At 43.4% G+C, this 25,552-nt stretch overlaps 1 protein-coding gene across 4 annotated transcripts in view; it reads right to left on the bottom strand.

Moving 5' to 3' along the window:
- Window positions 1-242: 242 nt before the first annotated feature.
- Window positions 243-25,552, bottom strand: part of TLL2 (tolloid like 2) — a 94,624-nt gene continuing 69,314 nt past the window's right edge. For 3 of the 4 annotated variants that reach the window (XM_051619419.1, XM_051619420.1, XM_051619422.1), the window contains 13 exons: window positions 25,409-25,524; window positions 23,476-23,578; window positions 20,446-20,562; window positions 16,207-16,352; window positions 15,061-15,256; window positions 11,574-11,699; window positions 9,673-9,833; window positions 8,733-8,913; window positions 6,909-7,034; window positions 5,948-6,075; window positions 4,942-5,155; window positions 3,651-3,901; window positions 243-2,436 (listed from right to left, as the gene is read on the bottom strand). In XM_051619419.1, the coding sequence (XP_051475379.1) occupies window positions 2,302-2,436; window positions 3,651-3,901; window positions 4,942-5,155; window positions 5,948-6,075; window positions 6,909-7,034; window positions 8,733-8,913; window positions 9,673-9,833; window positions 11,574-11,699; window positions 15,061-15,256; window positions 16,207-16,352; window positions 20,446-20,562; window positions 23,476-23,578; window positions 25,409-25,524 (2,000 nt within the window). In that variant the 3' untranslated portion in view covers window positions 243-2,301. Of the gene's footprint in view, window positions 2,437-3,650; window positions 3,902-4,941; window positions 5,156-5,947; window positions 6,076-6,908; window positions 7,035-8,732; window positions 8,914-9,672; window positions 9,834-11,573; window positions 11,700-15,060; window positions 15,257-16,206; window positions 16,353-20,445; window positions 20,563-23,475; window positions 23,579-25,408; window positions 25,525-25,552 lie in introns of those variants that run through there. The other variant, XM_051619421.1, reaches the window with a different exon arrangement.

The following is a 25,552-nucleotide window of genomic DNA, read 5'->3' as shown; positions in this document are numbered from 1 at the left end:
AAAGTACACCGGAAGCTCCTACAGTCACTTGTCTCCAGAGTCATCACTCTCATTAGAGAATCAGGAAACGTGAAGCACTGCTTGCCACCTGAGTCTTCGCTTCTGTTTCACAAGCATTGTCATACTTTTATTTCCAGACCTGAGTCACTGCAATTTTGCTTGAATGGAGTCAAGGAATTGAAGGACCAATGCAGACCCCATCTAGCATAGCTCACTTCCCCAGATCTGTGTGGTCAAACAGCTTGAGATCACAGATCTTGCATGTAAAAAAGGCCACAAAATTAAAAAAGAGGAACACAGCAGAGCTAAAAAAAAAAAAAAAAAAAAAAGCAAAACAGAAATAACATGGTTTTATACAGCCTGCAATAAAGCTATAGTCAATGGTACAGTATTGTTCACATGAAACTTACTAAGACTTTGACTACTGGTTTTCTACATGCACACTTTATATACATATAATCCTGTGTGTATGCGTATAAATTATTTTTCTTGTTCTAAGCAAGAAAATATTTTCATGCATTTGCTTCTCCCAGTATTCACAACACTTGGACCATAATCTGTTCAAGGACTTCTGGAGAGGGCTGGGTCTATTTATTATCCATCTGGAAATGCCCTCATCTCCAGGAATGTAATTTGTGTCTGACAGTGGCGCTGGCCCCACACTTTTCCACAATCGTACACCAGAGAGGAGGTGTCATCCTGAAGCCCAACAGTACAGTGGTTATGTAAACACAAGTAACCCTTGGATTATAAATACTTTATTAAAGCTAACATACCTCAGCTTTTAGCTCATAATTGCCCATGAGTGCTTTGATGAAATATCATTCAGAATAGAGTCGTTTTAAGAGTGTTGTTGTTTTTTTTCTTTCTTCCCATATCAACCACTCATCTACAGTGGCTGCTCCAAAAGCACAATTTGCCCTGCTTTTTTCCAAAGAAGTGCCAAGCTATCCGTTAATTCTGCAAGTCCATGACTTGGTAGCTTCCATGTACATAAATAACTGCAGTGTAGAGCATGTCTGAGCTTTGTGGCTCAAAATGCTTAAGTCACCATTTTGCTTGCACCTTGGCCATGAAGTTAAGAGACTGGGCCACAGGCCAGCAAGGAACAGCGAGGAAGCAGAAACCAGCCAAGCTCTCCCGTTCCAAGTTCCATGTCTAAAGTTCTCGTATGTTGACAGGTTCCCAGAGCTCACCACAGCTGACCTGTAGCATGGCCTGTGTTCCCTCTGCCTCAGGGCCACCCTATCTCTGGCCCAGCGTTGCCTTTGCTCTAGTTAGCTGATGTTGCAGAGCTTAACAAAGTTGTGGTGGGGAGCCCTGGGGAGAGCAGCTTAGCTGTGAAAAGGAAGGCCTCACATGGAAGTTGTACTATAGGAAAAGCAGCAGCATAAAGAAGGCTGAAAAAGCAGACGGGTGGAGTAAGGAGGAGAGATTCCTTATTTAAGATGGCCTGGACTGCTGCCACAGCCCTCTGAGCTGCCTTGCCTAGTGGTGTAACTGGAGCATGCTGTCAGCACTACAGTGTTAAGCTTTACTACCATTACGCTGTCATGCCTTGCATCCCACCACAGCACTTCCATGTCAGCTGCCACCTTTCCCTTGGCCACCCACATCACAGTACTTCCATTCAACATATACCATGAAAATTACTGAAAAATCAGGTACTGAGTCCTTCTCGTTCACCACAATTCAAGTAGGTAGCAGCCCTAAAGAGACTGTCCCTGTGCCCCTGCCTACCTTTCAACCTATAATAACCAAGACAATAAATAGATGGAACAGAAGAAGTGATAGAGTCCTAGCCATCTGGCTGTTCACTTATTGCAGAGTATTTTGGGATGGTAGGAGAGAGTGAATGGCTCCCAAGATCCTTTGAGAAAATCCTACTAGGTGGTTGTCCACACCATCTACTCCAGATAATGTGTTCAGACAGCTCGTGGGTACAGGATGTTTAAGAAATGTCATCTAGAAATAGGATATGCAAGAGATGAAAGCTTTACTCAATTTGATTTTGGTCTTCACACCATGACAAGCTGTGCAAAATACCATGTTTATGGCCTGGCAGGTATGATTAGAATTTTTTGGTCCTGGGTATGTTAACAAGAAAGGGTCATGCTAATAATTTCAGAGGCAAACTTTTGAGACTCAATTTAGTTTTAGTTTCAGCAAATACTGTACACTGCTTTTGGCTAGGTGCACAGAAGCTTAAAAAAAAAAATAATAATAATAAAAAAAGAAGACAAGGATCACAAGATTGATGTCTCAATCTTCAGGTTGGAATGTCTGTGAAGAGCAGTCAAACTACTTTCTCATGTGCAACGCATCCTGAAATTTGGTACTTATGTATTGGGCGTGAAAGCCTTTCTTGCTGATGGTGTCATCCGTGTGGAACTGAATCATGATGGAATCCCCTGCAGAGTAGATTTCTTCCAAAGGCTGCAGAAAAAGTAAAGAAGACAGCACAGAATGGTCAGGTCTGAAGGCTAAATAACTGTCTGCACTATGATGCTAGAATTTAAGCTCACAGGCTGGCCAAGAAACACAAACAATGAATGAGTGCTCAGTACCTTCTGCCCTGCTCTGACTTTCTGGGCACATTCTCTTGCTCTTTGCATGCCTGCCATTTATGTTTCAAGACTAATGCCAGCCCACTCTACAATCCCAGTTCTTCCAGTTGTTCTTTGTAGGTCACAGTCACTGGACTTCCTGGATGTTCTTGTTCCAGTCTTTTGAGTAGTTTTCTCTAATTTGTCCTAAACTTCTCAGGTAATGACACATTTCAAACTGAACCCTGTTTAGCAGCTGAGGCCCTCCTAGGGCTCATGAGCAGCAAAATAACTTAGCTGTGTTTCTTACACAGCAACTCTGGTTATCTCCCTAACTGTTGTGACCTGCTACAACCTCTCTGTGCTTCTCTGCAGGACCAACACTTTCTCAGCAATTCTCCATTTGTCTGTGTACAGGTAAGTAGATTACTACCCTGCTGCCTTGAACTTCATACCTAGCTGCTATGCCTTTATTTTCCAGACCATTTCCCAACTTGCAGGGACTGCTCTGACACATCTGCTCCTTGGATGTCTCTCTTTAAATGCAATAAGAACTTCCTCCACTTCATTGCTGAAGTCCTAGAGAAATTAAAACACAGAACCTCTGGTTTTAAATACCACACACTATTGCTCATCCTGACAGAGTTACTCCTCTTAATGGGGACACAGATAACAGTTTAGGAGACAGCACACCACCATGGAGTCATCAAGCAGCTCTGCAAGTCCCTCCATCCCTTGCCCTAGCCCAGCCACAATGTGACCTGGCTTCTGGTAGGAAGTGACTGAGGATGAAACTGGCCTTTGGAAGCTGTTTCCAACATTTTTGCAGCAGGGCTGGGGCACAGCAGTATGACAGCTCTGTGGCTGTCATACTCAATAACCATTGACTCACAAAGGAAAGTCAGTCATCATGGTTTTCAGACCAAATCTGTGCATCAGATGAAATGGCTGTGATCTCCAGCAGCAGGAGAAGAGCAAAACCCAGACACAGAAGACATTCTTATCACCAGTTTGTGAGAGCTGCCACTCTTCAAAAAGCATATGAGGGTACCCTTCCTTGTCACCTCTAGTTATGCCTATGAAATTCTCACCACCACAGCTTACCCCCGAGCCACAGAAGCGTCCAAGACGGGGCGCAGTGCTGTCATAACCATCATAAATCTCCATGTAGTCATATCCACAGTCAGCCTCCTCCTCAATCTCAAATGTCTGGAATATCAGCTCCACCCCATAACCATCTTCAGCTACAATCACCCATTCACAGTTTGCTTGACCTGGGTAGTTGTTATCCCCAAACTGAGCATGAGAATACAGCTCCTTAGTTTGTACTTCAGCCTTTAAGAGCCCACCACACTCTGGATGAAAAAGAGAGCACAAAACACATCATCAGAGGGTCTACCTCAAAACAGAGACTTGCCATCCCAATTTTGGGCCATCTGTAGAGAGAGAAGACCTCCAGCATGAAGAGCATGCACAACAGGGAAGGTAATTAACTGCTGCAGCAAACTACCATAAACTAGTGAATTTTCCAGTCACTCATTAATCCACTGACCCATACAGTGTAGAGAGGCTTAGTCCTTTTGGTACAGAACACAGAACGAAAGAGAAAATCAGCTAAAACTGGCAGGATAGGGTTCATGACACGTTATGCTCTGGAAAAAGGTATTATTTTATGAAGCAATTGCTTAAAATGAAGCTTTAACATGTTCTTTGCACTTGTCCTGCAGTTGAAATTCTGATTCAGAGTATTTTACCAGTGGTAAGTGGAAGCACATTAGAAAACTGGGAAACATAATCCATTTTGCACAAAGGTAGCCCCGTGCTTGTGCTAAATGCATGTGTTTTGGTATAGAGTTTCCCTGAATCCAATCAGGAAGCTGTCTCCACCTGTGTGTCTCATGCATTGCTGCTCAGAACACATTTCATCTGTTTACAGTGGCAGGGATTTTAAAAAAGTGCACCTTGGTACAACACAACCACTTCTAGGTTGCCACAGATAGAAGATCAAGGTTGCTGTGTCTGTCTACTACACATCTCTACTTCTACCATAACCAGCCTGTTCCATGTGTGGGCCACGGGCTAAGTTGCATCACCTCATTTTCTGTGGGTTGATGTGGAACAGAATGGCTTGCTGCTTAACCTATTACCTCCAACTCAAACAAAAGAAGTGAGCAGGAATGTCTGACATCAAGAGGCCTCTGAGCTAGTAAGGAAACTCACATTTATGGTATGGTGCCAATAATGGTCTTGGAACTGGTTGGCACAATTTACAACCACTTAAAATTCAGGTTAAGCTTATTTGGGAGAAAAACGAGTCTCATTTCACCTGGTAAACAATGCAGTGAGATTTTGTGATGTCTTATCACACTGGGGTACTGGCAGGCCACCAGCTTACCTGTGCTGTGCTTTGCTTGGAAACCTTTTCTTTGCACAGAAGCATCTGAGTAAAACCTGAGAAACATCTTGTTGGTAGAAGCCACTACAGGTTCTGGTTTCTTGCTGCCACAGAAGCGTCCAAGGACAGGTGACTTGCTGTTGGGCCCATCATATATTTCCAAGTGGTCGTAGGCACATTCTTGGTGCTGTTCAATCTCAAACTCATTGAAGACCTACAGCAAGAATAAGGAGAATTAAGACAGACGTTTGCAAATCTGAGTATGTAATTTAGCAGAGGATGAAATACCAAGTGAGAAATGGGTCAAATGGTATTCTTGTCCCACTCCTCCCACAAACTAGAACAGAAAAGGGCACTTTTAGACAAGAGTGATCTCAGGGTGCCAAAGCTAAGAAGTTCATATGAATGTGCTGTGTAGCCTTAGCTTTGCTGCCTCACATGGGTATATGACAACAGTTTTCAACTGCAGGTCTTATCTACTGTTATTTTCCTTCCAGGACCCCTGCCTAGCACAATGAATGGGCAGTTCTTCAATACTGCTTCCACTGAGCACAAGGATCCAGGCATTATTTCCCTCAGTGCATAAGTCATCTGCACAGGTTTGGGCATGTCCTGCCATATGCATTAGGCCATGCTGTAAAATGGGTCTGACACTTCAGCCCCCTCAGACGGGCTGGGGACTGGCCCTGCCACCACCTTGGTCCCAACAGAGTACGTCACAAGGATAGGTAGGGGAGGGAGAGCATGTTATACCTTCTGTTAACAGAGAGAACAATGGTCCACAGTTGTGATCTGCCCAAGCATCCTCCAACTGCCTCATCCCTGCCTCCGACACCTTCTTTTTGCAGGCCAAGGGCAGCCACCCAGGATGCTATGCTCTGAGCACCCCACACAGGACCCACAGGGATCAACCTCCCACTCACACAGTGGCAGAAAAAAGCTCACTTCAGCTCCTCACAATCCAGCCTGCTTCTTCCCCTTGTGCTCCCACTCACTGGTTACTCACTACTTTCACTCGGTGGCCAGGCGTTGCAGAAATGTCCCAGGTGCACTCTTTCCGGCTGGGGTACTTGTCAGGCCAGTTTGGACTGCTCATCAGTCCCTCCACACTGCTCAGCTTGTGCTCACAACCAGCTTAAAAGAGATGACAAGATGGAGGCATTGAGGGAGGTCTCACATGGGAACCATGTAACATCCTACATGCTCCTCTCTGCCCACTGAGACACTCAACAGGGCAGAAACAGGGAAGGCTTCAGTCACCAAACGAGACCTTTCAGTATTACTGTGTGGTTCTGGTGAGTTTGTCCTATACTTTTTGAGCAAACTTGGCAGTTGGTGAAATGCACCATCTCATTACTCTGGGCTTCATTAAACTCATCCATCTTCTTACTTCCAAACACATTCTCTGACTCCTCCATATCATCTGCCCTGTTCTCAGCAACATGGTGCCCAACCCCTCCACCATGTTGACTGCAGTGCTATCTCAGCCTTGAGCTGTTTTGCCAACTTGGAAAGCTGAATCAGGTCATGGAGATACCAGACAAGGACCAGAGACTGTACAAAGGAGGGCCACAGCAGCACAGAGCAGGGATAGGAGTGCAGGAAGAGAGGTAACTTTGGCAGCTTATCCTTTCTCTCCTGACTCAAACCCAATAACTGAATGAAGCAGCAGTGACTAGTCTGATGGTGATGTCCACAACTCCTCCTTTCACTAGACTGACTTTCTGCCTCCATCGGTCCATCTCCCCTGGCCATACAGAGGGCCAGACTGAGGAATGGATCCATCTGAAAACAAACCCTTGTCGTCTTCCTTTTTCTAGGTAGTTTTTCAGCTAGCTGGGGCTTTTTCCATGTCCCAGCCTGCTGTGCTGTACAAGCATCGCTTGCACACTAGGCAGGAAGCATCCACACTCAAACCATGTTTGAAGCACTTTGTCTTTTCTGAGGGCAGGGAGTGGGGACCTTACCTTCTTTACAATCATGGCCATTTTCATGCAACATGAAGCCATTTCTGCACTGGCATATGTAGCTCCCAAAGGTGTTGACACATTCATGCTGGCAACCACCGTTGTCTTTGGAGCACTCATCCTTGTCTGTGCAGGATCAAACCAACAAACATCAAGTTGACAGTGAGAAACAGGTTACCACAGTCACTGGCTGGGAGTCCCACATGGGCAGAGACCAGTGCAAACCTCTAGCCTCTGCTGCTGGATTAGTCCAGTCAGCTTTTCAGCCCAGGTAAACTGGGCTAAATTGTCTCTCTCTTTCAATTGTCTTTCATTCCATAAAATGCGTCACAAATTTGTTTAGCTATATAATGTAGTTTTTTAATAGTTAAGGACTCCTACCTGAAAGAAACCTATAGCAATATCTCATTCTTTTATAATAGATTAAAGGAAAAGTATCACTCAAATTCACCAGCCTAGGCAAAAATCTACTGGCTAGTCTTAACAGTTTCAAGTTCCTACATGGTCTGATGAGCCTCCATCTTTAAATAGCTCTGTCTGGGAGCACAAGCAGGCAGGCAGAGAAGAGGTTCTAAGGCACAAGCTGCTCCCTGAAGCTGAAATGTGTCCCAGTTGATGTTCACACCTGTGTGTTCAAGGCTATGCATTCCTCAATCTCACTGTTCAGAGCATGGGAGCTGTTCATGGCTCCCACTCCAATTCGATTTACGAGCAGTTTATCTCCAGTTTTTCTTGGGTTAATGCCCTCCCTGGACCTCATTAACCTCATCTGTCTTCTCACTCCCAAACATAATTTTAGATGAAACATAGAATCACAGAATGGCTAAGGTTGCAAGGAACCTGAAAGATCCTCAGGTTTCAAGCTCCCGGCTATGAGCAGGAATACCTCACACTAGACCAGGCTGCACAAAGCCTCATCCAGCCTGGCCTTAAACACCTGCAGGGAGGTTCCACAACCTCCCTGGGCAACCTATTCCAGTACCTTATTACACTCATGGTGAAGAATTTCTTCCTGATGTCTAACCTAAATCTGCCCTCTTTCAGTTTAAAACCATTACCCCTTGTCCTATCACTACAATCTCTGATGAAAAGCTCCTGCCCAGCTTTCCTGTAGCCCCTTCAGGTACTGGAAGGCTGCTGTAAGGTCTCCCTGAAGCCTTCTCCTCCAGGCTGAATAGCTCCTTCCTCTTGCTAGATTTAATAAGCCAAAGACATAACCCTGATTCTACTGTGCAACTGTCTTATTTCAAGGCCATTACACCTGATCATCATCCTCAAAAACATACATATTCCTCAGTGAGTGCTGAAAACACAGAATGAAACTGAATTTCCACTTCCATACTATGTATAGTTAACCTACAGAACTGCCTGCCAACCAGGTATATCTTTGACACCACGAGTTTCAAATTATTCAGAACAGAAGATCAGTAACTTCCACTAGTATGTACTGCTTCAATGAGAAAGACTGCTATATAGAAAACTTCTGGAAATTTTCTAACTTATGTAGTTTCAGAGGAAAAAGCTTTTCTTTAATGCCTCCAGGGACAGAAATAACTACTAGGATGTGGTTCCCTGTTGTTTCTGCTGTGGGAGGACTGGAAACATTGAGGAAATCCACACATCTTACTCACACCACACTATAAAACTGGACAATACACTGCACTGAAAAACCAAGATGTAAGGTGACACAGCACAGAACAACCATGCTTTTAAAATCTAATTACCTACGTCAGGCTCTGCCTGATTTGACAGGAGGTTGAAGAAAATTCACCAAAACCAAGAGGTTCAGACAAGCTAAGCAAGTGAAAGAGTACAGCCACATACCAGAAAAGTAGTGAACTTTAAAGCCTTTCTTGGAGACTGTGTTGTCCGATTTGAACTCCAGTCTCATGTTGTTGCCATATGACGTGATTACTTCGGGCTTCTCTGAGCCACAGAATCTGCCATGCAGCTTGGAGTCAGAAGCCAACCCACTACGAACTTCAACATAGTCGTATTTACAGACCTGCCAAGAGAGGAGAAGCTTTCCCAACTTTATGGACTTGGAACAGAGCATTTCAGAGGAAGGGAAGAGAGACTTAACTGAGGGGGAACAAAAGCCTTATAGTCAAACACACTCATATCTTCTCCAAATTCTCCTCAGTCAGTGTTTTCACCCCCCTTCCCTTGCTGCCCTGGTCTTAGAACATGAGTGTGTTTATCAAAACAGCAAAGGTTCCCTTTAACTTAGCTAAAATAATTACTCCCACCTTATCCAAGAACCTGACACTGTTGAATTAATTTAAGCACCCTGCTAAATTAAGAAAGAGCCACTGCTCCTATTTACAGTGGGGAAAGTGAGACCTGAACACTTTGTTAAAACTCCACCCTGCCCTTAGCAGAGCAGAGAACAGACTCTTCCAGCGGTTATTTTGTTTATCCTTGAAGAACTCTAATTCACTGTTCATTTTCAGCTTTTTTCCTGCAAAAACAGCTCCGGGGAGATGGGACACATTTATGGTTGGAAAACATCCATAATTATGCAAAGTTTGTAGAGAAAATAAGCCCATTTATAACAGAACAGCTTTAATCCTTCCACTCCACAGAGAAAGCAGATCCAGACTTCAAGGAGAACAATCACTGTTACTGGCTTATTATATCAAGGGCTAGGAAACAACAAGAAGCTCCACCAGTAAAAGACTCCTCTTCCTTGCACCCCAAGGCTTTATTAAGCTCCAAGTTAGCCAATAGTCACACCTCTGAGATGCAGGGACTGCTTACGTACATCATTGCCTTCCAGCTCAAACACTTCGAACTGCAGAGAGATCCGGTACTGGGCTGGAGCTACCACCTGCCAGACGCAGTTTTTGTTAGTAGGATATTCCTTGGGCCATCCAGGGCTAGTAATGGTCCCATTGAGCTTGGTGATGAAGCCCCCACAGGCAGCTGGAGAGGCAATAAATGAACACGAGTTTTACTTGGTTCTGTTCAGACACACAGATTGGGCCACACTGCTAGCTAGGAAATTAATCACATCCTGGTTGGTGGCACATTTCAAATCCCAGCCTCCAGAACAAGTTTAAAATGCTGGGAGCTGCAAAGAAGATAGAAACCTCACCTGTATAAAACACCAGAGAAACACACACAGCCAGGCTATGACCTCAAGAGCTGCTTAAGGCATGTAAGATTGATCTACTTTTTATTCTCTAGCCTTGGGCTTACTGTGGATCAGTTGACATGCACAAAACAGCTGTAAAGGCCAGATTGGGAAATTCACTTACACTAAGTCCTACAAACCTTAATATTTCAAGTTAATAACTAATGAAATAATTGGAAGAAAATTAAATCCTAGGGAAAACACCCCTGTCAACTCTTCAGAGACTTACATGTGGACCACATCTTCTCTAGAGAAAATTGAAGAAAAAGCCAAAGACTTAGCTTTATTATCTCATTTCCTTTAAAAATTTAGGAGATCTCAGCTTCATCCTCTTGTGGAAGGGCATGGCTTTCACCTCAAAGAAAACAACCTCAGTTTGCTCTTTTGCTGCAAACCTCTATTTGCAGCAAAGCAATTTTTTCTTGCTGTTTCTTGGGATTAATGAGATAAGGCCAGATCCTCAAAACTCAGAGGGATAAAAACTTTGTGTGTTGTTCCCAGTATCATTTGGCATTAAGAGAACTAACCCAGTGGTGCAGCTTCAATACAAAAGTGTAGCAACTGTGTCTGGTGAAACAAAAGAAATTTACTCTGATGTGCATCACTACAATTTCACAGACTATCCTTCCTATATTGCCCACAAATTAAGTTTAAAATAGGAGGTTAAGAGTGAAATTCAAAAAAAAAAAAAAGCTTGCTGACTTATACCAACTGGCTTGCTCAAAATGGCAAATTATTTTAAAAAATAAGGTAAAGCTTCGAAAAGCCTGTTGCACATAACTAACTCTGCCCTCACCAAGTCAGCAGCAGCCTTCCCCAAGGAGCTTTTGACAAAAGTAGAGGTCAGGCAAAACCAGGTGACATTGAGAGCACCACTCACAACGTGGGGAGCTCCCCCCGTGTCTCAGTTGAAAGGCAGAGCTACAGACAGAAGCAATGGGCGGATTCTCATCACACCAACAGCTGTATTGGTGGGATGAAACACTTGTTGCAAGAGATCAACTGTATAAATAGAAAGCTGACAGAAGCAGTTTCTACAGAAGATCTGGGTAACCTTTCCCCCATAGCAGAAGAAGGGTATTTACTCCTCAATATGAGGAATGTCTGTTTGGCTTGAAAGCAACACATTGATATATTATTTTTAAAAAAGAAATTTCTCTCAAAAAAACAACAAACTCAGCCTTAGATTGAAACACTTTTGGGTCACTCAGTGCTTAGGTTGTAATGCCCTATAGAATCAGAATTGTTTTGGTAAGCTACACTGTGGGAGATCTGATCTGAACAGGTATCTCTGGCCACGAGACTGGTTTTAGAGATATTTGACAGTAGTGAATTAGACTATTTTCCATTTTTTCAAAACTTATTTTTCAATGGAAAAGGTTGACAAAATAAAATTTCTCAGGCGGGAGAAGATAAACAGAAACAAAGCGGATGCAAGGCAAGGAAAAGCATCTGCAAGATTCTACAATTTCATTATTAGCTGTAGTACCTATCCTACAGACAAATGCCTAAATCTGTAGGTTACTCACCTTCACAGCTCTTTTTATCAGCTGCCAACTCATAGCCAGGCTCGCAGGTGCATCTGTAACTGCCCAGTGTGTTCTCACAGTGCTGTTCACACCCACCATTGTCTGGCAAAGAACATTCATCCATCTCTGTCAGGAGAAAATCAGAACAAGTTACACTTCCCTGACCACCCAAATCCCCTTGTATTCCTCATGCAACTCTTCTTGACAAAAGGACCACAGCACAAGCTGCCGAGCTGAGCCCACGGAGCAGGCACTGCAGCTGGGAAAAAACAGGAAAACAAGGAGCAAGAAAGCTCTGGTGTTGAGACACGTAAATTACCCGCCAATTACTATCATGGACAAAACAGCCTTAACTTTGGGGAATTCAACTTAATTTCTTGCTAAATAATATAAATATTTGAATACTGATTTGGGTGTTGGGAAACTGAAGGGAAAAAAATGTAAAAAAGAAAAAAATTAAAAGAAGAAAAAGGAAGGAAGAGAGAAGGAAGAGAGAAGGAAGAGAGAAGGAAGAGAGAAGGAAGAGAGAAGGAAGAGAGAAGGAAGAGAGAAGGAAGAGAGAAGGAAGAGAGAAGGAAGAGAGAAGGAAGAGAGAAGGAAGAGAGAAGGAAAGAAGCAAAAATATTTTGACCTTTCTTGAATGTGTTTTCACAGAGGCACCACCAGATCAGCTGATGGGCTCAGCTGTGTCCTGTGGTGAGTCCACAGCTAAGCCAGCTTGAATCATCTGTCTGGCAGCCCCTGGGCAGCCCCTGCAGCCTCCCACTACCAACGTTTTGACACCTACATCCAATATAATGTTCCAGTAACAGTTACTGCTACAAAGACCAAATAGGAACACTCTTGGCTATATGATCATTGTAGGCCACTCCCAAATGAAATGCTACATTTTCTCCTATTGATAGCACGGTCTTACTGCAAAACCTTCCCCCAACCTCAAGAATTCCAGCCCAGATTTTATTTTCTGGTTTCTTTTTGTGGATTTGTGAAGAAAGGGTATTTCTTCACTGTTCCATGCCTGTGTGCCAGTTCAATAACTTTTAATCTGGCTGTTAAATCAATTGCTTGAGAGAAAAGAGAGGCTGCAACTCCTACGATCATCAAAAAACCCTGTGATCAATTTTTACCATGGGAAGTACGTGTACTCGCTATGGGCAGGTATATTTTGCAAAGTGTTATCTTTCCTCTAATGCGTGCCATGAAGGAAAAAGGCACAAGACTGCACGTGTAAGACAAGCACATCACTATTAACACAGCCATATACAAAACAGGCTCCAGTGATACAATTTGTTACCAAAATGAAAACAAGTAGTAAAGAATGATCCTAGAGCCTCCCTTGAGATACACATGATGGGAGGGACATGAGGTAGTTGCTCCTCAGGTCTTCCTTACATTCTCTTGGGTGTGACCAATTACTTACCCTCTCAGAGCTGCCTTACTGTCTTAGCTGCTTGCAGGTTTATTTTATCTGAAAAGTTAGAAGTTACCACTGCAAGTTCTCACAAAGCGTAACATTCAATTCCATCCTTAACTCTACTTTTTTTTTTTTTTTTTTTAAGCTGAGTTCTTTTCTTTCTGTGTTGTAAGACATGTACTAGAACCCCTACTCCTTTCGTAATTCATCAAGGCAAAGCTGACCCATTGTTCAATCAGAGATGGGTGGTAGTCTGAAGAGTGCCTGCAGAGTCAGTGACTTTGTTCATCTACTTTGTTCATAGAGTGACTGGTAGTCACGATCCCTCTGCATACGGAGGTACAGGTTGCAAGTTTCAGATCCCAGCTTGAAACTCTACGTGTAGCCTACCAATATGTTTATCCAGCTTTTGCAAACTGACATCAGCTCTGTCCATGATACAAGCTGGCTAACTTATGTAGCTATGGTTATTGAGGTGCTTGGCCCAAGCAAATACACTTGTTTCTTAGCTGGACTTTCTAGCATGAGGACTTAGCAATACCTTAACCATCCACCAGCTTCACAGTTTCAGTTTCAAATGTGTGAAGCCTGAGCAGATAGTGCAAACTCTAGGCTCCCAGCAAAAACTCCATAGACAATGCTTGTGTTTGCAACCGCACCAGCAGTGCATGTTCATGCTTTTTCTTTTCCCATTTTTTTTTTTTTACATTAAAAAAATATTTCTCACTATCTGTATCACAAGGAAAGCTTTCCAAGTTCAGATGTATAACCTTCTTCACCTACAAACTTACAGCAGAATCTCAGATTCTACAAACTGACTTGCTGCAGGTCAAGAAGTCTCCATGTAGTGCTAATCCCCGGAAGACATTTCTGCCACAGTCAACCTGCATTATCAGCTCCTGAAAGAAGCCAAACTACCTTTAGAAAGAAGTATTCTGTGTCTTTATAGAACTTGAGAAATGTAAACAAGGAAGTTTAGGCATTGTGAGAGCTTTTCAGGGACTAGAATTAAACATCACAGTATTTGCCAGTGATCTTGCAATCACCCTTTGTCACAGTCCATTTGTATCTCTCAAACTTATAAGACAACATACTTTATGAATTTTTTTGCATAATTGCACAGATTAAGAATTGTGGGCTATAAATTATAAAGCTCTATGACTTAAATGCTGAATAAGTGAATTAAAGTGATAGAGTGAGCAAAGAGGATTGAGTCCTGCCTTGTTTGCTTGTTTATTTCATAAGCTCATTAAGAAATACAAGTTTAATTCAATGAGTACTTTGTTCTGCAAATTTGAGAGATCCAAATGGACCGTGACACCCTTAACACAAGACAAAAGTTAAAGTAGAAATAAATAAAGGACTTGTGCAATCCAAATGTTGGCATTGCAGCTATTATTTCAGTAGAACTGTCACTGAACCTAATAGAAACTTGGCAATCTACTTCACAGCAACTCCACAGGTATTTTCCCAAGTGGTTAAATATTTGGTTCTTGTCTCTATCAAGTCATCAGGATGCTGGTAAAGAACCATGTCTTAGGTCCAGCTCTTAAAAATAAAATAAAATCTTAGTCTTATCTGCATCTTCTGGAAAAAGATCTGAGTTTAGGAACACATTGGTCTCCTAAAGCACTTAGAAATTTTCCCTGGGATTCTACATGCATTCAAATTCCCCCTCTCTCCAGAGGTTTCTTTTGGAATAGAATTTAAGCAGAGAGTTGTTTTTAACACTCTTTGTGCAGTACTAGTACCTTCTTTAAAAATGTCAGTGTCCCCTGGCCTGGGTAAGTAGGGACCACATTCTGTCCAGCTGTGTTAGTGCCGGGGCTGGTACTGACCCCTAAATGAAAGGCTAACGTTTTCTGCCTTCATCAGGGAGGTGGTGTCCTAGCCTCAGCATCAATCCTTTCTACGCTCTCAAAGCAATTTATGTATGGTATTTGTGGTTGTACAGACAAGTCTAAAAGCTCTTAACTACAAGTAAATACAGTGGTAACTGATTACTTTGGGATAGCAATAGGTTAAGGAATGAGTGATCCCCAGCTTTGACCTCGAGAAGCACTAGTCACATACCTTTAAAAAAATTTGCTGCAAAGCCTGCTTTATTGATGGTTGCATCAGATGCAAACTTCATCCATACTTTATTTGAGCTGGATTTGATATCTTCTGGCTTCTCATAGCCACAGAAATGACCGATCAGTGGGCTGTATTCAGTGGGGCCATCTCGGATCTCCAGGTAGTCATAAGAACATGCATCATGCCATTCAATCTGCAATGGGAAAAGGGTGTGCCTGTAGCTCACTAATATGAGTGCTTTTAGTCAACAGCTACCCAGTTAGACCTAGGCCAGAGATCAGCTTCCAAAGGAGCACCCCAAACAACTGGTCACAACTAAGTACTTGCCTCACAGCTGCTACTCAACCCTCCTGCAGTTGAAATTGCATTCAAGTCCAGGCACATCTCAGGTCTACTGCTATTTCATGGCTACTCTTCAATGAAACCTGGTCCCTAACTATTGGAAAGCTGCTTTTCCATGAGAAACTGTAAGGAACAGAGTGGAACAACTACAAACAAAAAGTATCAAGAATAGCTGTGGGGTCATGACTAGGAGGTAATGGTGTCAGCCCTTTCCAGCACAAGCACAGTAGGTATACACAAGCCACAGGATAGATGGGATTTATGCACCAACTCAGGTCCTCTCCATGATTTATACACCAGTAGTCAGAAACAGATCCTTGTGAACCTAACTTAGAGTGTAAGACATCCTATAACCAGTAGGAGAAAACCTCTTCTGACCTCCTCAAAGTCTGTCTGCCATCTTGGGATCATGATTTTTCTTTGGAGAGTCACAAACGTCCTGCAGTATTTCAAGCCCCAGTGATACTAACAGATGTTTTTTTGCCTGCAGTGTGACCATTCAATTTCATTGGACCAGAGTGCAAATTTAAGGACTCATGAGTCCCTACTTAACATCACCAACAATTTTGTGCCACTTTAAATTCTTTCTGTCTAGAGTAACAGGTTTTGAAAACTCATCATATTTAAAACTTTGCTTCAAAATCTCTGAGCAAATATCTAGTGAGGAGAAATATTGTTCTGAAATATTCAAAAGAAATTATTTTTAAAATTAAAAAAAATTACATAACTTTCCTCTTATTTTTAAAAGACCTACAGAAGAAAAATACTATCTGTAATATAATACACAATTACATGCCTCACCTCAAAGGCTTGGAATGTGATTCCTATGTGAAAGCCCTCAGAAACTGACATCTTCCAGACGCACTCTTTAGAAGGTCTGTAGTCATCTGGGTAATTGGGAGATTGGATCTGGCCAGCATCTTTGTGAATTTCTCCACCACAAATAGCTTAATAAAAAAAGCAACCAGTAAAAACATGAGACTGCTGGTTTTCCCTCAGGTAAAGTCTGTTCCATACATAGCCTTCTTCCTCCTTCAAATCTGTATCAATACTGTTTTTTCCACAAAGGCAACACACAAGTTTTGGAAGTTTTAACGAATTTAACTTTTTATCTTAGTGACAGTATCTCCTGTCTTGCTGTGCCAACCACCTTAGAAGGTGAACTCACTGAGACAGAGAATTTTTATTGATTTGTGTGTTTCACACTTCTGGTCACCCTCCCAACTGCTTAGAACCTGTTACCAGTGCTAAGGACCAAGAAAAGCTGACAAAAAACCTAAATAACAAACAGTTGCAAATCTAGTCCAGCCACACGATGGCAATATTAACAAGCGTGAGTCGAGCTGCTCACCAGGAGACCAAAAGGCTGCTGTGCGTGAAAACAGTTTCGTGCTAAACGTTAAGAGTAAGTTTAAAGAATAGAAAATTTAATGAAAGTGTAGTTTAATACAAAACTAGCAGTCTCGTAGCTAAAGGTAGGCCCCCTGGCATTGGCTCGCGACAGACCTTAAAGGCAACAGCAGTTCCATGTAACTGTCTGCAAGCCTGTGTAACTAATGGAAGTAAGATAACTGGCCAAAAGCTGTGTGAGCCCATGACGCAAGGCACACATCTAAATAATGCATACAAAATTTTTGGCTGTGCTTTAAGTCAAGCAAACAAAAAGCACTGACAGCAAGTACAAGAGATGGCACTGCAATGACACCTGCCAGATACCAACCACCTTCACACTTGAGGTGTCGCCACAAGGCATTGCATTAGCAGTTCAGATGGGGTCACAAAGATGACCAGGGGGCTGAAGCACCTCTCCTGTGAAGACAGTCTGTGAGAGCTGGGGTTGTTCAGCCCGGAGAAGGATTCAGGGAGACCTTAGAGCACCTTCTAGTACCTGAAGGGGCTACAGGAAAGCTGGAGAGTTTTTATAAAGCAATGTAGCAACAGGACAAGGCATAACAGTTTCAAACTGGAAAATGGTAAATTAAAATTGAATATTAGGAAGAAATTCTTCACTATGAGGGTGGTGAGACACTGGAGTAGGTTGACTAGTGAAGTTGAGGGTGCCCCATCCCTGGAAGTGTTCAAGAATAGGTTAGATGGAACTTCAAGCAACATGGTCTAGTGGGAGGTGTCTCCGCCCATACAGGGGGGTTGAAAGTAGATGATCTTTAAGGACCTTTCCAACCCAAAACATTCTATGATTCTATGTGGGTCTCCCTATGATGTCCTGAAAATTCCTTGCATTGGGTAACGTGGTTTTGGATTTGTCTTGTAAGCTCCTAATGTTTAACTGTGACCTAGTTAAAAGCCCTGTTTCACTAGTGCAGTGCTAACTTCTGTCTTAGAGAATCAGTGCTAAGGCACCACCAACTAGTTACAATCAAGATTCAGCTGCAAAGCACAATTTGGGTGGTAGTTTGAGTTCACATATTCAGAGCTACAAGTGGTGCTAGACAGAACCTCTGAGGGACCCTTCAGAGAACTGTCTTCCCCAAATACCAGAAAGAGGACTACAAGAGCACAGAATGAACATAGTTTTTTTAACAGCCATAAAACTGTCAGCCAGCAAATGGTATTTTCTCTATCCGTTGCAGTAGTTCACACTGAAATTCAGCTGAGCAGCTAAGCATACTGGAAGAGCTTTACTGCAAAATGGAACAAACATCTGCTGATAGAGCCTGAAAAGGCAGTAACGATGACAAATTTAAGGCTGCCAGCAGTGCCGAAGGGCAAAACAACCAGCATCTTCCCATCTTGAATCTCTCTCAGAAAAAAATGAACAATGTGACTGAACTATGACAACAGTTTCACTACATTAGCTTTCATTCAGTATCAAATAGTTTTCCCATCATATGCCTAATATGCTTTTGTCTCTTTCCTCCAATCTACTTAAAACTTCAGGGGAAAGACCTGAAAGAATCCAAATTTAAAAAATCACCTACAGAGCTCCCAGCAAAGTTCAGATGCAAAAGCATTTACATGCACTCTCGCTAAAGCAGAGGACAGAGAAGCAGTGGTAAAACCCACTTTGGCATTTTAGTATGTGAGAGAGAAGACTTCAAAAGAAAAATAGGAACAAACAACAATGCTTTTGAACAAAAAAAAAATGATAAAACTAAACATTTAAGGGCAATCCCACCTGGAAATAAAGGTTACCCTTATTGCCTAGACACAAGTCACGAAGCAGGTGAGCAAGCTACCTGACAATGGAGGAAAGAAACAAATTATTACCAGAATTGCATTAGAGGGAAATAGGGATTAAGGAAGGTTTTGTGAAGATATTATGGAGAGGCATGCAGAAAATCTCAGACTCAGGAGTCTGAACTAGGAAAAGGACTATGTAACGGGCCATCACTGTTTCTGTGGTACAAGCTGGCTTCCGCCAGTCATAGTCTGCTTGCTCTCAGGGTTAGCACAGATTTCTTACTTTTCCAATGGGAAGTTTATTGCAGGAAAGGGCTACATAAAAAGCCAGAGTCTTGAAGAGGCATGAAAACATGAACAGTTGGAGGGACATAAAGTTTGACCACTGGACGCACATTCCACTTCTATTCGCTCTCCTCAAAAGTCAAGCCAAGCAAGTATTGCCCACATTTACTGAACCTTTAGGGATCACTTATTAATCACCAGGAAACGCAGAAAATTCTTAAGAGAAAACGAAGTTTTGCAAAGTGACTTTGGTGTTGAGCCAATGTAAAACTTTTTTATTTCACTTATCAATATGAAGCATGATGCTGTATTAACACACATGATGGAGAAGAAAAAAGTTGCTTCCCAGAAACATTCCTCACCTTGCTTTTTTTTCTTTTTCTTTTCAATTTGGAACAGATACCACTAGGGAATAACCCGCTATAAGAATTAAGCTGACTAGCCTGCCAAAGCAGTAAGCCAAAATAAAATAGCCTATTAGAGACACACTAGTTTGATGACTTCTATTTCCAGCAAACTATCATAAAAGGGTTGTTATAAACCACATGGTCCAGGCAACAGCTGCTTCTCAGGAGAGACATAAAAAAAAACCCCAAAATTCAGGCAAGCTACCTCTGTTTCTGGGGGAACAATTGCTGCTAAAACTAGATATTTCTCCTGTGAAACAGATTTGTTAACCTCACACTGTTGTGAAATTCTCATATGCTTTATTTGCACTTCCCCGACAGTCCTGTGTTTTCTTCACTTCTCTCTGTTAATATTATTATTCACAAGTATATTGGACACTTGGGCACTGGGCTTTCAGTGTCACTCTTGTTCCTGTGGCGCAGAAAGAAGATGCAAACTCAGTACCAACACAGTCAACCTCATACTGTTGACAAGGCTGGAACTTCTAAGAAAATGCCTGTTGCCAAGAGAGCAATGAAGGCTTTTTCTACATTTTAGAGTAATTATTGTAAAAAATAAGCATTTATAGAGAAGGGATGTTACTGATTTGTTAGTGACTTTTGTAGTATTGCTCCTCCTCTGAAGTGGTTTCAGCATCTCAGTGCCATGCAAGTTTCCAAAGTACCTGACCCAGAAGATCTGACATGCAAATTTCTAATCTTCTGTAAGTAAAACATACAAGGGAGAAACCAAAGAATAATCATTGCATTTGAGAAAAAAAAAACCAAACAACAAAAACACCCAGACAAAACCAAAGAAACAACAAACAACACCCAAACAACCCCAAATAAGATGCATTAAGTGATATAAAAATGTATTATCTGAAACAGAACTCTGCCTGTTAAATTACTGGAAGGAACTCCAGGTACACCTGGCACTGCTGCCTGCAGGGGCTGGTTAGGACATTTAGAACCTGGTCTATGAATGGAAGGTATTGCTCTGTGCTGCCATGCTGCATTCTCCCCCCAAAATGGGATGATCTAGGTGGAAGATTCATGCCTCGTCTGCTGAAACAGCCTTCAAAATCTGCCACTTCCATAAAAACAAGTGCAAGGGCTGTGTCTAGCCACGCAGTGAAGCAGAACTCCTGCTACTCCCATAAACTGCTGCATCCCATCCTGGCTGCTCCGTGCAACATGACAGGTTTCTTTTAGCTAAGAGCTGTACCTTCATACACCACAAAGAAGCCTTTGCCCAGGATATTACTGCTGCTCCGGAACTCAATCCACAGCCTGCTGTCCATGGAGATTACTGGTTCAGGGATCTTGTCACCACAAAATCTACCTAGAAGGCAGGAAAGAGATGATCAAGGTCTCCTGGCTGCCAGGCAGCGTGGTGTAGCAGGCACCTGTGGCTCCAGGAAGCAAAGGGTCTGCAGTTAAAGGAACTGTGCTTGTGCAAAACACCCTTTCACTCCTGCCACTTGGGCTTTTCACTGAGTTTGTTTTTCTCCCCCATTAACTCATAGTATCTTCTATTAGTCTCTTAATTATTAAATTAATAAAGACTTTCTTCAGCTGGAAGCAGAGTGCAGTAGTCACAGACACAGCCTTTTTGCCCTGGTAAATTCAAAAGGGCTCTTGTTTTGATCACATAATTGGGAAAATGAGCTGCAAGGGTGGGGAACCGTCCCCTGTCCTAGAGATGTGTCACAGGCGATGTCCTTTCTACCTGCTAGGCCTCGGAAACTCATTCAGTTCTTTGCACCCAAGAGCAAGTTGTCCAAGTCAAACCAAGGGCAGGATGTGGCCATGTTGATGAGAAACGCCCCTTATCTTGTCCTCTGCTCTCACTCCCCTAGTAAATATACATCTTCCTGGTTAAGCCTCTGCAGTCCTTTGATTTCTTTCAAGAGCTTTGTGATCAAGAACTTTTTTGCTTCATGGTTTACCCACCATGCCAGTGCTCTGGCATGCAGCAGCACTGGTAATACCTGAATCCTTCCAGTGAGGATGAACCCTGAAACAGACCAGCTGCAGATGGCATCTGCAACCCAAAACAACTCAGCAACCCTAAACTGGTGCTTCTCTACGTGCTCCAGCCAGAAGCTCCTCACACAAACAGAGCAAGCACCAAGTATGCACTGAAAGCACACAATGCAAACATGGTTTTTCACTTCAGCTGATACCAGCAGGGCTATATACCGAATTCAGCATGGCCCTTGGCACTTTGTCAAACTGAATCCCCAGTGGGAATTTGACAGAGGCAGAGAGCAGTTCCTCAAGCTGAATTCAGTTAGGACAGCAGTGATAGGGATCCTGGCCTTGCAATACCAGACAAAAGCTTCTTTGAATGACCTCCTCTGGATAAAAACCTGGTTAATGCCTTACCTGCAGGACAGCACCTTCATTTCCATTAGTAGGCTACACTAGTGGTTCCCTACACAGGATAAGGAGACAGACAGTTCAAGGCCTGTTGACTGGCAGGCAGAGAAGGTTATTGCTTTTCCTATGGCAGAGCACCTGGCATGATTCCTATGCATTAAAAGCCTAGGGGCCCCCTACTTAATAAGCTGCCCACAGACAACTACTGCCACTTTTGGCTCTGCCTGCCCGCCTTCACCACTTGGCAACTTCAGGAAGGCTATGACCTTTATGGATGCAAGAGCTATGCCTTCGTGACAAGGCCAGTCAGTGCAATTCAGAAGGTGAGTTGCAACCTTTGTTTCTGTTCAACAGCAGTTTCACCATTATCTTTTTTCTCTTGCAGAATCACCCATCCAAATATCTCAGACCCCAGCTGTATTCAGCTAATCAATTCTGAGCCCCTGTTCCCCTAAGCTGCCCGGTGCTGCAGCTCTGCAGTGTACCAACAGCATCTCCCACCTCCACTGCCAAGGGGGCACTAACAAACAGCACCAGCACAGCAAAGCTCCTTCCTCTAGGGTCACTGAGCAACTGCCTCCTGGATTTAGACTTGGAGTTTTAACAAGGGTGTCAAGGAGGGGAAACGCAGATGAGGAGCGAGAATGAGCAAACTCCTCAGAGTGTGATAAAGGCCCCATTCATAAAAAGTTATACACCATTTAAAGGCTGGGTTTTCACACACTTCCCTGGGAAAATATGCAGCACACATGTATTTTTTCTCTCCGTGCTTTCACAATTCACACTAATCCCCCTCCCCACCTCCTGCTGAATTGCCATCTGTCTGCCTCTTCCAAGATAATTTCATGGGCTCAGCCCCTGGTGGGAGCCGTGGCCATTCATGCAGCATCTCCTTCCAGATGGAAACACTCACAAGTCCACGTGCACTAGGGGAACAGGGAGGTGGCTTGGCTTCTGAAATACCTTTAAATTACTCAGCAGAAAAAATAAATAACAAAGAGCTAGTTGCAGCTGCTTGAGCAACATTACCTGATGCACACGTGGCAGGAAACAGCAATAAATGTTGCCAATCCCAAAACAGGAAGGAAGCCATAAAACCAGCTGCCAGGTCTGTGTGGAAAGGCAGGCTCACAGAAACCTCCAGAGAACAGCATGGCTCCAGCCTCAGCACATCTCCTGGTACCAGCTCTGGGACATCCAGCGCAGCCAAGACAAGCACCCAAACCTGCCTAAGCCCACTGACCCCATGCTGACTAGCCCAGTCCTGTGCTAGAGCCCACTCAGGGCAGATTTGCACTTTGCAACAGCAGGAGGCAGAGGAGGAGAGAGGACACAGAGGAGATACAACTCCTTGGGATCTTAGGAAACAGGAGCAGAGCAGAGGCCTTGCACAGTCCAATATCCTAGGCATGTTCTGAGAAGTTTCCTGCTAGGAATACAGAGGCCTGAAGTACAGACTACTCTGCATCTGTGAATACAAATATTTGAGAAGGACAAGCTTGGGCCAGGAGCTGTATAGCTGCTTCATTCTCACTACCTGACCATTCCACTCAGGTCTTAAAAAAACCAATAAAAAACTTCAAAGACTAAATTTTTAATGCCAGTCACGCCTTCAGCTCACTTCCCTCTCTGCCTCAGTTTTCAAGCTGGAAAAGGAAGGAATAAAGGGCTAGCAAAGGGCTTGGAGCACAGACAATTTGGTGTAAATACAGCACACCAGCATCTCTGGATAGAGACATGAATTGCTGGCCAGTGCACTGGCTGGACATAGGCTCCTTCCAGATAAAGGAAGGTTTGTATCTGTTCGGGTTTTCCCCCTAGTAGGCTTCAGGAGGAACACACAAAATGCAATTAAAATGACACAGGTACTCACCCAGTAACGGAGCCTTCCTCCAGTAGCCATCACGCACCTCCACATAATCGTACCAGCAAAGGCGACTTTTAAATAGGTCCATTGATGTGAAATTTAACATAATCTGAAAGGAGAGAGTACACACTTCTCTTTGGGAAGGAAGCTAAAGAGAAGTCCCTCTGTGTTAGGTGCTTAACCTCTGCTATGGCGCTGCCTAAGTGAGCATGCAGGAAAAGACAGTTGGACAGTTGGTTGGTTTTTTTCCACAACAGCAGACAGCACTTTACTATCCATTCTGTAATTCACATGATTTCTCCTTAATTACTAAAATGTTACTAAAAGGAGCCCATTTGTTTGTCAGGGTTTTTTTAATTAAAAAATTAATCCTTGGCTTTGATTAATGGGAATATTATAGAGCAACACACTGCCCAAATTACAGCTGTTTGGGTTCTATACCCTTATATAATTTAATATTGTAAGAAAGCTAATTTTCCCAACAGGTTTCTGCATTCCAACAAAACCCTCATACCATCACCATGATGCATTTGTGTTCAGTGGCTCTACCGTGCAGAGCTTAGCATGAATATTTTAGACCTTTGGTTTCCCTCTTCTGTAACAAGGATTACAGGCCTTGCTTGGGGCATATGGAAGTTACAAACAGGGGTGTGCTTGTGGCATTTTTTGTCCTTACAAGATTTGATCCATGTATTAATTTACATCTGTAGTCTGCCACAGAAATGTCATTAAATTAAAATGGGTAATCTTCCCCAAAGCTCTGGCTGGATGTGCAGACTGCAGTCTGTAACAATGTTGCTTACTTGGTTCACACTTTTGCAGCTTTCTGACTCTTCAGACGCTACAGGAGATTCATCTGTTTCTATGCAGATGAATACTACAAGTCTAACATCTGTTCTAATCAATGCCACGATGCTACTTTGTACTAATTGCTGTGTTTGAGTGATAAATTAAAAGGATTTCATCTGAATTTTATTTTTTAACATGTTAGTGGTTCAGCATTTAGATGCTGGGTCCTATCCAATACAACTCTTCTGAAGAGGTTGAGAGATAAAAGGAGAATTTATAGTAAGATTTACATAGTAAAATTCCCAATGCCATACTTTCAGAACCTGGGCCATTCTTGGCACCTCTGTCCCTGGCGAAGCTCTCCCTGCAGCTGACAGTAGGAGCTCAGCACTGCCTGGGACTGGGCTTGTGGGTGACAGAACCAGGTCCCACAGCAAGTCAGCTGCTGCAAAATCAGCAGGCTCTGCTCTTCCTTGTTCGTCTCTGAGTCTGAAGTGTGTTACAAGGGTGGCCCTCAGCAAAGCCACTCTGTCGAGGAGCTCCCAAGCCGGGCTGTGCATTCCTGCAGCCTGGTGCAGCATGAAAGGCCTTAAGGGCTGGCGTTAGTGGATTAAGGAAAGATTTCATTTCCACAAGAAGATCAATAAAACAAAAGGAGCTGGGAAGCAAGTGGAGAGGGTGGGTGACTGATGCGCGGTGGGGCTTGGCGTTTCAAGGTGGGGAGTGGAGTCCCCTGACAGGGACATTATGCCTGCATGACAGGGCAGGCCACTGATGTCACTCATGGCTGCTCAGCTTCCTTCAGGACCCTGGCCCACTGGCACATTTTATCTAACTCATCTGACTGGCACCTGGCTTCGAAAAGTGAGCTTGGCTAGAACTAGTGGGTTCATCCCTGAATACAGAGGAAAGATCAGAGATCAACATGCCGCCCAGACCTGTCAGTCGGCTCTGCCCCAGCGGTACCTCTTCCTTCCTCAAGACTATGTATTCCTGACCCCATCTCTGGGAGGCAGTGATGGCACTCGGAAGCCTTTCCAGGCTCCATCCTTCCACTACAGACATGCAGAGATCTTCTGGCAGCTGCCATCACAGGCAAAACCAGAGAAAGAGAAGTGCAGAGTACACATCATGCTGGTGCAGCACCTACCTTCTCCCCTGGCGTCACCGAGATCCTCCAGACACAGTGGGAATAGGAGGGGTAGCCATTTGGAAAGCCAGGGGCTGAGAAATTCCCTGTTGAGTCCTGCAAGGTCTCTCCACAAGCTGTGAGAGAGAGGGAAAAACCAGCAAC

Source organism: Apus apus, chromosome 4 (genome assembly GCF_020740795.1).
Source record: "Apus apus isolate bApuApu2 chromosome 4, bApuApu2.pri.cur, whole genome shotgun sequence".
Lineage (NCBI taxonomy): Eukaryota > Metazoa > Chordata > Aves > Apodiformes > Apodidae > Apus > Apus apus.
Note: the sequence above shows the minus strand (reverse complement) of the source record. Positions and strands in the feature narration are given on the sequence as shown.